The 12722-nt window shown below is 44.1% G+C and overlaps 1 protein-coding gene across 14 annotated transcripts in view; it reads right to left on the bottom strand.

The window, feature by feature from the left end:
• The window catches only part of epb41l3a (erythrocyte membrane protein band 4.1-like 3a), a 37555-nt gene that overhangs the window by 3876 nt on the left and 20957 nt on the right, over positions 1-12722 (bottom strand). For 5 of the 14 annotated variants that reach the window (XM_070985607.1, XM_070985609.1, XM_070985613.1 and 2 more), the window contains 11 exons: positions 12263-12340; positions 10800-10904; positions 10516-10667; positions 10108-10155; positions 9736-9765; positions 9460-9654; positions 9084-9113; positions 8407-8889; positions 3072-3167; positions 779-1495; positions 203-247 (listed from right to left, as the gene is read on the bottom strand). In XM_070985607.1, coding sequence (XP_070841708.1) covers positions 203-247; positions 779-1495; positions 3072-3167; positions 8407-8889; positions 9084-9113; positions 9460-9654; positions 9736-9765; positions 10108-10155; positions 10516-10667; positions 10800-10904; positions 12263-12340 — 1979 coding nt within the window. The remainder of the gene's footprint in view (positions 1-202; positions 248-778; positions 1496-3071; positions 3168-8406; positions 8890-9083; positions 9114-9459; positions 9655-9735; positions 9766-10107; positions 10156-10515; positions 10668-10799; positions 10905-12262; positions 12341-12722) is intronic. The other 9 variants (XM_070985612.1, XM_070985614.1, XM_070985619.1 and 6 more) reach the window with 8 other exon arrangements.

Genomic DNA, 12722 nt, shown 5'->3' with positions numbered 1-12722 from the left:
TTTTGAGGTACTTTTATTTGATTTCACAGATTCTGGTGACAGCCTGTGTAATTTTCTGAAAGGTACAGAATGAATTTGACAAATTAATAATCAGTTGAAAGGAATTCTAAATTATTTTTTCGTTATCTATTCTCATGAGTGGTTGTAAAACCCATCTATTATATATATTACAAATAAAAACACACAAAAAGACTGTCCTCACCCCCGGAGCTTCATAGGTGAGAGTCTTCCTCATCACTGGGACCTCCTGATAGTAACAGAAAGAACATTTATGAAGTCATAAAACTTTAAAATAAACTTCGTGATTAGGTTGCAACTCTTAAAATTTTCCTCAAATTACAATGGATCTGTAAATCCAGGCTCTCTGTCCTTAAAGATTTAAGACTTGGCAGTCTACAGGTTTTTTCTACTGCCTTCATGTTACAATTATGCGTTTCTCCAAAGCCATGTACATAGGAATCCACACACCGACAGCACAGCATCGGGGGCAGGATACTTCGGCATGTGGACTGCTGAGGCCAGGGATCGAACCACCGACCTCCTGATTGGTGGACGACCACTCTACTGCCTCAGCCACAGCTGCCTATATATCATATCACCAACAGTTGGGGCAGGTGTCATTGGGGTAGGGGTTACTGGGGTACGAGTCAATGGGGCAGGAGTCCATGGGAAGGCAATTCTTGGGGCAGGTGTCACAGGGAAAGGAGTCACCCGGGTAGTGGTCACAGGAGTCAATGGGGCAGGTTTAAGTCAGGCATGTTTCTATCTCATGTGTTACCTCCTTCAGAGGCTGAGACTCATCGTTATCGTCATCACTGTGGTCAGATGGTTGCGTCTGATTGGCCGAGCAGGGGGAGCACCTGGAGGTTGGGTGGGGTAAAGAGGGAGGAGGAGAGTTTTCTCTGGACCACCACCCTCGCTCATCCTCTGAGTCGTCGGAGACCTTGTCTTCATGGTAATGCTGAGTCCCAGTGGGTCGACAACCCAGAACAGAACAGGTTCTGGTGCTGGGACTGTTGTTAGCTGCCATGCTAGTTAGTTCCTGCTCACTGTAGCTAACTGCAAAGTTAGTATTAATGGCATCCTGATTAGCATCAGTAACACCTGGGCTCTGAGCATGTCGAACTGCAGCTTCCATGGCTTCCTCCACTGCTACCTGTGCTAACACACTGATGGCATCTTCACTAGCATCGCTAGCATCATCATCACTAGCTTGGCTACTAGGCTCATCATCGCTGACATCAACGTCATTGATGTCATGTTTTTCTGCTGGACTGTTAGTCTGGTCATGAGTGTTGTTACTGTCATCATCGCTAGCCCATTCTTCTGTGACATCATCAGCATGTGTCATACAGGCCCCAGGTGGAGGGGGTGGGGGGTTACTAGGGGGCAGGCCCACAAGATTTCCAGTTGCTACCTGAGGCTGATCTGCCATTTGCATGTGCTGGTCACATGGCTCCGTCATTAATAAGACCGTCTCCACCTTCTCTGATGTCTGAAAAAGGAAGTTGAAAGAAAAAGGACATTAATCAGGTATACAGGTGGAAGCTGGCAGACCTACAGTTCATTTACCACTCAGGGTTTCACGAACACGGAGTTGTAATATTAACCAGGGTTTACTAAGTAGTAAACATCAGAGGCGTGTACCAGGATTACTGGGTTATCATAAATGTTGAGCCTTAAGCCAGAGTTTTCAATGTCACAAAGGTATTTCTCTTTTAACCTGACTACATCTCCTTGGTAACTGATGCCGCACAGTTAACCTGCTCCAGAGGAGGTTCTGTTCAGGTTTAAAGCAGCTCTGAAAGGCTTTATCCTTTCACTGATTCTCATCCTGACGATATTCTGCACGAAGATCCAGACTCTCAGCTGATTCGTTCTACCTGCAGACTTGCTGACTGTCCCTTAGTGGCATCCTGAACGAAGCTGTGTGATCACAGCAGCAAAAACTGGACCTTCAGTTGTGGTTTTTAGCCACAGGAACCTTCAAGCATTCAGTCACTGATGCAGAAAATCAGTTTTAATATTACCACTTCGAATCTGACTCAGCAGATCTTCTCCAGGCTAAAAGAATGATAAAGGCACAGAAACTAGAGACCATTCTGGATTCTGGTCTGTGTCTGGTCTGTTTCACTGCTGGTGCTGCAGCTGATAGAGCAGTGATCAGAAAACTGATGAGTCTGTTGGTGTTGATCACTGATAATATTCAGTCAACAAACTTCACTTTGATTTGTGCAGAAACTGAAGTGATGTCCTCGTGTCCATTAGGGGACAGGGTCAGACCTGAATCCGGCTCCTGGGTCTGATGTCTAAATGTGCTGCGTCAGTTTAAGGTTTCAGCCTCCAGAACGCTCCGTTAGAAACAAAGTGGAGGCTCTGAGAGCCAATGAGAGCTCAGAGAAACAACCAGCTGATGTCGGCTTATTGTTTCTGCTCTTCATCGCTCTCCATCACAACAACCTGCTCCTCCCACTGAAGGAGGCAGCACCTGATTGGTCCATTTATTGCTGAAAAGCCAAATGACACACAAACGCCCCTGTTTATATGAACACACACACAGTCTGATGAAGAAAATCTGGCTTAATAAAGAAAGTTGGTAACCACTGTCCTGATACCATCATCTCTGACTGCGGTTTCAGGTTATGTTGAGCCAGCTAATGCAAAGAAAGCCTGGCTATGTCAAACTTAATTTGTAGCATACCCCGCAGTCATCATTTATATAACAACAGTCTAAATACTGATGTTTTTTAGCATTTTACTCTTAATCCTCTTCAAAAACAGATTACACTGAACACTTGAATTTACACAGTCTTTATATCAGCTTGAATAATAATATATTTCAAAATCAGGCCAAATGTTAATATACTGTTTGGTTAATTTAACGCTGATTATCTGAATTTACATTTTCATATCAATGTGACATGAAAATCTGAATATCAAAACATATGTCTCAAGGATAATAGTGTCTGTAATGGATCTATTGTGTATGAACTATTACTGCAGAACTTCACCATTTTAAACACTGCTGTGACCTTTAGCATACAGGGGTAGACAGACAGTTAGACTGGCACCTTCAGCAGGTTGTGTTCTCTGAAGGTTTTTTGTTCTCTGGCCGACTTCAGCAGAGCAGTCAGCTCAGGAGACATTTCATCGAATATAGGTTTAGGCTGCACACAAACACGCACACACACACACACACAAACAAACAAACAAACAAACAAACAAACACAAAGATTAGAAAGACAGAAACAAGAGGCAGTAACTCAGAACCTTTGAACTGCTGCAACATTTTTGATTTTTTTCAGTGATTTAAATCATGACTTTTGATTCTCAGTAGAAACTCACAGCCAGGCTGCAGCCATGCAGGGATTGTGGCAACAGGGGATAAGACCAAGGGGACATGATTTGATAGGGTGTAGAGCATAGATTTGTTAGTAATTAGCCTATAATTACTAACCAGTGTTTGTTGTTAGCGTGCAAGCTATAGTAATTGAGTGTAATTTAAGACTGATTTTGCAGTTTTCAGTTGACAATTGATTGTATACAGTGCCATTCTCTTACAGTTTCTACTGTGATTTATTGTGTTCTACTCTGACTTAGTGTGGTCTGCTATGATCTACTGTATCCTACTGTGACGTTGTGACATTATATAGTATTATATACTGTGACATACTGAGCTCTACTGTGATGAGAGAGGTGTCTGCCGGTCTCAGGTGAGTTGTGTTGCAAATGTCCAATACTGATTATTGACTATGATTGAAGTTTCTGGTCTATAAACAGGAAGGATGAGACAGAAGGGAGGAAGCAGAAATTTATGAGGAGTGATGAAACACAGAGGCAGCACAACTACAAAATAAGACCCCATTAAAATACATCCTTTGAAAAATTTGGACACAATTTCTACTGGGTTAGTGTGAGGACTAGATGTGGAGAATCTAATCATCTCATCAAGTCATCTTGTCCTCTTCACCACATCGACTGCCACTAAATGTGTTTTCACACCTGTAGTGTCATTCAGTCTGGTTGAATCAGACTCTGGTTCATCGGTTGAATAAGATTGTGGTTTGTTGGTACATTGTTTTTATTCAGATCTGAACCCAGCAGTCGCACTCAGAGCAAAACAAATTCATACAGACTCTTGAAAGGAAGGGGTCTAAGTCTGCTCACAGATGAATTCTGGTGGGAACATGATCTAACCCTGATCTGACCTGACTACAAGCTGCAGTTGGCAGGTTTGAGCTAAGCATACTCCTGTAGCCAGGTGAGCTTTGTATTCTGGGCTTAGTACAGTTGCTAGCAGCTAACACTGATTTTTGGGCAGATAGGAACGTCTTCAGATCCTTCTTTCTGCGTTTATTTTCTCACCTCAGACACGCGACCAATGAGAGGAGAGAAAGATCTCACCTGAATTTTATTTGATGCAGTTTGGTTCACTTTAACTTATATTTCTGTTAAAAGGAACCAAAAGACGTGGAAAATCAGTTTGTCAACTCGTCCACAGATTCAGACAAAGAAAAACTCACTCAATGTTTTAAAACACCCAGTAATGCTGTAGTTGTGATAGTTCAAATAAATAATGGTAAAACTACATGGAGCCGCTAACTTGTGGGCCGACCACCTGCAGGGACAGGTATCAGGGTCAGGTGCATTGCAAGCCGGGCAGCAGGAAAGGGTGGGGACCCTGGCCTGCTGACCCCTGACATCACAGATTGGTTCAAGGAACATGGAACATCACATCTCTGGCAGGGAAGAAACCGGTGCTAGTGTAGGAGGTGGAGCCGTGCCAACTAGATGTAGTTGCACTCACTTCTCCAAACTCCTGGACAGGGGTTGGACTATCTACTTTTCCAGAGCTGGCCCCAGTGACAGGTGGCAGGCAGGTGTGGGGATACTCATGAGCGCCCGGCTGGGCGTTGCTGCTTCGAAGTTCACCCCAGGGAACAAGAGCGTTGCCTCTATTCAAGTGCATGCCACTGAGAGGAAGGCTCTGGCTGTTGCTTTTGCTTATGCACCAAGTCAAAGTTCAGAGTACCCAGACTCCTTAGAGTTGCTTTGTAGTGTCCTGGAGGGGAGACTGCCAAGGGGCTCTGTCGTTCTGTTGGGGGACTTTAACACTCATGTGGGCAACAATGTAGAAACCTGGAGTAAGGTGGTTGGGAGGTTAGGCCTGTCGGATCTGTATGGAGGCAAATTAGTGTGTGAAATTTCACAGCCTGCAGTTGTATATCTCCTTTTGTGTATGTGTAAAAAAAAAATAATAAAAATGCATGTGCGTGTGTCTGTGTGTGTGTGTGTGTGTGTGTGTGTGTGTGTGTGTGTGTGTTCTCTCCGGCTTCCTCCCACAGACCAAAAACATGCTCATTAGGTTAATTGGTAACTGATATGTTGCGCCTCTCGCCCAATGACAGCTGGGATAGGCTCCAGCTCCCCCCCGCGACCCCGAAAGGGATAGTCGGGCATGGACATTTTTATTCTTGCTGTTAAGTGCTGTCTGTAACATCATCATTTCACCAGCATGGGATTAAGAAAGTTTAATCTAATCTTATTTTAGTTGGTGCTGCCTAAGCAGCACTACTGCTGATGTGGCTCCACTGACAGAGGCTTATCCTCCAACTTATAATTTTAAAGTCAGACGGAATAGGAAAGGGTTAGGGTTAGGGTGCATTTGAATATCTTTCTCTTGAGCTCAAAACAGAATTATCACTGCTGATCATTACACTGTATCGACAAGATATTCTACGGTGTTTTTGCAGGAATTCTCAGAACTGATGGCACTTGGTATCACTAGATATGACGGATTAATCCTGAATTGAAAGCTGAATATTCATATTAGCACAAAGAATGACTCCAAAGCCATGGAGTTTATGAATTTACTGGACAGCTTTGAACTTATCCAACATGTAAATGAAGCATGGTCACATCCTTGGACTTGGTAATAACAACAGGGTTGAACAGTGACAATGTTTCAGTATTAGAATTGCCTATTTCTCACCATCACTGTGTGTTTTCTGATGCCAACCTAATCTTAGTAAAGACTGAACAGGAATTTTGGGTTCAAAGACGAAGAAAAGCCACGTATATATGAATGCACACACTGATGACGCAGCAGCGGGGCAGTTTTTGCAGTTCAGTATCTTGCCCAAGGATATTCAGCGTGTGGAATGCCGAGGCCAGGGATTGAACCACCAACTTCCTGATTGGTAGACAAGTACTCTAGCTACCTACCACCGGAGCCGCAGCCCCCCCCCAATTGTAAGGTTTGATGTAACTTTTTTGATGGCAATCTACAACTGGTGTGTTATGATGTGGTTTTAGAAACCATGGGTATGTAAGATGGCGACTCTGTATGTATCAAAAGCAGTCTGAGGAAGAGCCTGGTGCTCAGAAATTCATGCATTCAGATACTTTTATGTAATTATCTTTCACATGCACACAAAAGGTGAAATACAACTGCAGACAGTGAAATTATTTGTAAATGTTATTTCATACATATTAATGACCCTTATTTGCTTCCATAGATCTGAACCTGAGTGGTGCTTTGTTGTGCTTCCGAGTCACGTTCTGGCCTTAACAAACAACATGTTTGAGTATAGGGTGGTTCATAAGTCTACTGGGTGCCATAACACTTTCAGCCAAAGGTTGATGGTCGACTTTGTGGTCAAATCATCACCTTTGCAACTGTATGTCTTAGACATTCAGTTGAAGAGAGAAGCTGTCAATCACCATGTGGTGTCAGTTAGATTAGTTGGCAGGGAGACTGCCAGACAGACCTGGCAAAAAACATATGTGTCATGAGGGTGAACTTGGAATGTCTGACTGTGGCCCTGTCTATGAGGTCTTCAACTTCAAGCTCAGGAAGAATTTATTATGCATCCGGGGAGCATGGGGGCATGGAATCCAAATTCAAATTTAAAGCCCCCTACCAGCTGGTAGGAGCTGCGGTCAGAAAGTTGTTGGTGCCTGTAGTGGCCGCTACTTATGAACCTGCTCATGGACACCAATGGTGAAGGAGGCCGTCAAGCTGAAGAAGGAGGTCTCCTGAAGCAAAAACACGGGTGAGGGAGGAGTTCAGGGAGGCTATAGAGAAGGAGATTTAGTTGAACTCAAGGAAGTTCTGGCAAACTGTTTGACAAATCAGGCAGGGAAAGCAAGACTTTACTCAGGCTACTGTCAGTAGTTGATGAGAACTGCTGAGCCTGACTGGGGATACTGTTCCCCAGGGAAAGGGATGGTCCTACCTGGATTATTACATCTGGAAAATGTTGCTGGGGATAGTGATGTCTGGATAACTTTCCTTAGCCTGCTGCCACTGTAAAAATGGATAGAGTAATTCTAAAAGTAACTTAAATATTGATTAAAATTAATTATAAGCATTGGCCAGCCCTGCTATGTTGTATTGATCCATATTAGCAGATGTCATTTCAACTAACCAGTCTTACCATCATAACTTCAGTCTCAGTCTACATGACTTTGAGTCTACACCTCTGGTTCTAAAAACAAAGATCTGAAGGATTACAGATCAAAGATTACAGCAGTATCTTCTAGACACTGAGAATGTAAAATTGAAATGTGAAGGTTTCTGAAAACCCTTCAAATAATGATGAAAGCATCAGAAAGCCAAAGTAACCAATCAAAACAAGTCGACCAACAGGACGTGAAGTGCAGTAAAACAGAAATAAGCCCCTGCCCAGCAGCCAGTCAAAAAAAAAAAACAGTAAAAAACACTGGAAAAATTAACCCAACAAACAACAGAAAAAAAAAAAAAAAAAAAAAAAAAAAACAGAAATAAAATCTGTTGTTTCTCCCTTTGCACCATTTTGATTAGAGTGATAGAAACAAAATGGCATCTGGCAGGAAGTGAAAGGAGAAGCTGAGGGGAGTTTAAACTGAACACTGCAGCTCCACACTGCCTCCTGCTGGAGGCAAAACCGATTCATGGTAACAACGTTCAAACAGCAAAACAGGTTGTCTGAAGGTTGAAGTGCATTTCTACAGATTCTGATTCTGATTGTTCATTAACTGATGAAGCTTCTGACAGAAAAACAACTATATAACAACTAAACTACAACTTTTCTACTTCTTTTTTTTTTTCATCTTCTTGTCCTCTGACTTCTTGCACTCTGTCTTGATGCTGCTGTAACATGTGAATTTCCCCCATTGTGGGATAAATAACGTGTATCTTATCTTGCCTTATGACCAACTTGTCACACCTGATGTCCACCTGATTTATCAGCTTCCAGCAGTTTCCCGAAGCTGAGGTGTTCAGTTTGAACCAGCTCAGATGAGCCACTGTTCAGCCAGATTTCCTGTTTCAGCACTGCAGGGGTTAATGTGGCACGGTCAGGTTGCTGTGTTTGCTCTTCATGCTTGTTTCCATGCCCACCAGTGACCAACGAATCAGCATACCACTCTGGAGAGGGAGGGTGACGTCCTGCCTGACAGACCCGGTGAGGGAGCAGGGCTTAGGATTGGCTCGTCCAGGGGGGATTTAAGAGGGACGAGTGGGGTCAAAGGTGAGATCACAGGGGCTTCACCCTGATGGAGGTCCAGACTACTGACTCCACCTCCTCTGGTGTCATTCCCACTAATGACATCATTGAAGATGTCACAGACACTGGGCGCTATCTCAGGTGGTGAGGTTGGTGTCTTCACCTCACAAATTGTGATTAATGGTCCACCTGTGATGACATCATCAGCGGTGGATAGTGGGATGATTCTGAACTGCATGTCCATCTCGATATTCCCTGTTGCTATGGTAACATCAGTGCTGTCATCCCTCGTTGTCATGGTGATGACCCTGCCGGAGGAGGTGTCATAGCTTCGACCAACAGTATAGCTCTTCCCTCTGATTGGCTGAGGGAGAACTAGGTTTGTTATGGTCCCACTCTCCTGGATTACACAGGTGCGCAACATCAAACGCACACACACACACACACACACACACACACACACACACACACACACACACACACACAGACTGACTGATTAACCATCAGCTGAGGAGGAGAGGTGAAGTCATTAGCACCTGCCTGGTTTAGTGGACTGTTCATTTTTGTGTTTGACTGACATCTCAGTGAACCTACCATTGTTGAGCGACTGTCCAGTGGGAGAGTCTGAGAGACAGACAGATATACAGACAGACAGAAGACATACAGGCAGAGCAACATTCATGCATGCAGACAGACAGACAGACAGACAGACAGACAGACAGACAGACAGACAGACAGACAGACAGACAGACAGACAGAGAGAGACAGAGTCCATAAATTTACAGACTCACAACTTCTCGTTCTGTTCCAGAATCAAGAATTAAGTCTGTGGTTAGTCTGTAATAACGATGGGACAGATTGACTGATGACATCAGTGAACCTGCAGTCTTGTGTGACTGGGTGCAATACATTTATTCAGCAGCGGATGCCTCTGTGCTCATAAGTACGGATAACCAGAATCTCTCCTCACCTCATCTAGTTCCAGCGGTTCAATCATTGGGGAGTCGTCAACTCGTCGTAGAGGTGAGGAGGCAAGACGTTTCTCCCACTCTGTCATCCCTCCACCTGCTCCTCCTCCTCCTGCTTCTCCCTCTAAGAAGGAGCGTCTGAGAGCACTGATGGTGCTCTGAGGTTTCTGCTCCTCCTCTGGACTCCCCAACGTCTCCTGAAGATGAACAGCAGAGAGAAAAACTGAGTCTCTATCAGGAGAGAACGCTATTACATCAAGAAGACTGATTAGCCTTACCTGAGTTTTCAAGTCTTCATCCTGATCAGACTGACAGACAGACAGACAGACAGACAGACAGACAGACAGACAGACAGGTTCATGTTAGAACAGTTTTCCCATTTATCTACAAACTAATTTAACCATTACCACACTTTCAGACAGCCAGTGGATGCCTATGTTGTTTTCAGTATAAAAACAAGCATTTAGGATATCAGCTTTACTGATCATAGCTAATCAGTTCATGTGTTTTAAATGTGATCTGCTCTATTCAGCTCTGTGGTGAAATTATAGGCCTGTGTTGTACGGGCTGGTGGGATCAGAGGTTACGATGCTAGTTGGCAGCTGCCGCTTGCTGTCTGAAAGCAGCTTCACTGTAGAGATCAGCAGTACCTCAGTAACCGTTAGGTCGCCATCCAAAGCTGTATCAGTCAGCTCAGTCTAAACACACAAACATACACGCAGGTTAATTTTATGTTCAGTCTGAAAGACAATTGACATTATTAACAGGTAGTTTCACCTCAAACTCATCACTTTGGTCTGTATATTTTTATTTATTGACACTAAAACCTCACAGAGTTCACAACAAGCAGTTATCAAATGATAACCTTTGTATTTGTTCAAGTGTTTCAAGTCAGCAAACCAAGCGAGGCAGGTGAGACAGGTGAGACAGGTGAGACAAGTGAGGCAGATGAGGCAGATGTGTGGGGTGAGACAAGTGAGACACGTCAGGCAGACGAGTCAAGTGAGGTAGGAGAAACAGGTGAGATAAGCGAGGCAGGTGAGACAGGTGCTAATTACCTTGGTGTCATGCTTCTGAGGCGTCGGAGGACTCTGTTGAGAAATCTCTCTGTTCTCCTCCTTCTCTTCCTCTTCTTCATCCTGCTGCAACTCCTCTTTATGCACCTCCATCCTCTCCTGCACCTCATCCCCCAACACCAGTACCTCCTCAACTAAGAGATAGGAGAAATGGAGAGAAAACAAGAAAACGAGACAAGGAGAGCAGGAGACAGAAGGAGGAATCAGTTAGTTTCAGTTTCAGTCCCCTGGTCCAGTGTTTTCATCTCACCGGTTGTTTTCTGCACCTTGCTCCACCCTCCTCTCCTCCATCCTCCTCTCAGGTGTCACGGTGGTGATGAGGTCACTAACAGCAATGGCTTTAGATGCTCCGTACAGGCCTGCACCCATGTCTACACACACACACACACACACACACACACACACACACACACACACACACACACACAGGGTTAGGGTTAGGGTTAGGGCACAACAGCCATCAGCCAGCTGCAGCTGCAGTAACTATAGTGACCACTGGGATGCTGTCAGCCAAACTGTCCTCATGTTCATCAGCAGCAAAGCATCACGGCTGCTCATTGCCAAGGCAACGGCATGTTCAGCCAGTCAGAGCTCAGGGGACATGCAAAGCAGCCTGGACAAATCAGCCAGTCAGCATTCAGAGCCACCATGAAGCCCTGACCCATTTTATGGTACTATATAATTATTATTGTTAAATTGTTATATACAAAGTGCTGACCCTTTTATCTAGCATCACACTGCTTAACAAAGCCAACAATGCTGATTAAGCTAAAGATACAAATAATGCTAACATGACCCTTGAGGGTCAGACCACCTTCCTGTCAAGTTCAGAGAAAAAAAAAACGCAACAAAAGTCAATTAGAAAGAGGCAGAGCGGCATTCGTAAATAGAAAGGTGATGCCTTGCTCCATGGATGAGGGGCAAGGCAAATGTTGAAACATGATACTGAAGTGTTGGAAAAGGAGGCTGTGCTTCAACAAAGGGGGTCTCAGTGGAGTGCTAAACTACAAAATTCAGTGAGCATCTAACAAAAAATTTAAAAAGGTAGCACATCCCAAGCAATCAAGTGGAGGAGGACAAAATACTCATATTTCACTTGCTTGATTCACGTCACAACAAAAAAACGCTCTATTTTTCAGAAGAGACCCTTAATCAGAGCGTCTGAAGTGCACTGATTCAGTTCAGTAATACATGGAAGAGCATAGTTAGTATACAGCTGGAAGGTAGACCCAGGGATTTAGGAACCAATCAGTTTTCTTATCCCATGGCTCTAGATATAATGATCAATCATAACTTACAAACCTGTCACCTACAGTTGTATTCTGTCTGATCCTGGCACCCAGGTAGCTCACCTGGTAGAGCTCCAGGTTTGATTCCAACCACAGGCCCTTTACTGCATGTCACCCCCCCCCCACCACCACCACAACCACCACCACCACCACTTCCTGTCTCTCTTTATTTTCACTATCTAATAAAAAGATGAATAAAAAAAATCTGTCTGATTATGTTATGACAGGACGGAGGTCTGACAACCTAATCACAAGGGCAGAAACAGAGGACTTCTTAGGACAGAAAGGAATACAACCAGTTCCAGATGTGTCTGATAAAGCAGAGCCTTCTCTGACAAGCTGAACAAAGTGAAGCATTCAGTGCTGTGGCCAATCCCAGTGCAATACTACTACAGTACTACAGCAGCCAGCAGCCGTGTTACTGCAATAATGAGCTCTACCTGTGTGTGCATCACCATTGGCTTTGGGGGACACTGTGATGGCTGGAGAGCCAATCAGAGAGGACGTGGCCCTGGAAGCTGAGAACCAATCAAAAATTCTTATCACCAACAAGCACAAGAAAGAACTCATTTACGTAAGTTTGGGGTTCTTGAACATGAACTCTCATGCTGCTACCACTGAGACCAGTATCACTAGTAATACTGAGACAACAGCTACTACTGCTCCTGAGACCAGATCTATAACTACTTGGACAAGTGCATCAACAAGTTCAAGAAATAACTGACCAATCACTGAGCTGAACCTGAAATCATAAAACCCAAATCCCTAAAACATTGAGACAGATAGATGGTTGGACACTTCTGCTACTAAAACTACTGGAACCAGTGCTACTACTGCTGTGACCAGAAGTTCTACTACTGGGGTCAAAACAACTAATGGCAGCACGACTGCTAGTGGTAC

This window comes from Chaetodon trifascialis, chromosome 18, assembly GCF_039877785.1.
Source record: "Chaetodon trifascialis isolate fChaTrf1 chromosome 18, fChaTrf1.hap1, whole genome shotgun sequence".
Taxonomy (NCBI): domain Eukaryota; kingdom Metazoa; phylum Chordata; class Actinopteri; order Chaetodontiformes; family Chaetodontidae; genus Chaetodon; species Chaetodon trifascialis.
The sequence above is the reverse complement of the archived record's forward strand: the minus strand, read 5'-3'. Positions and strand labels throughout refer to the sequence as shown.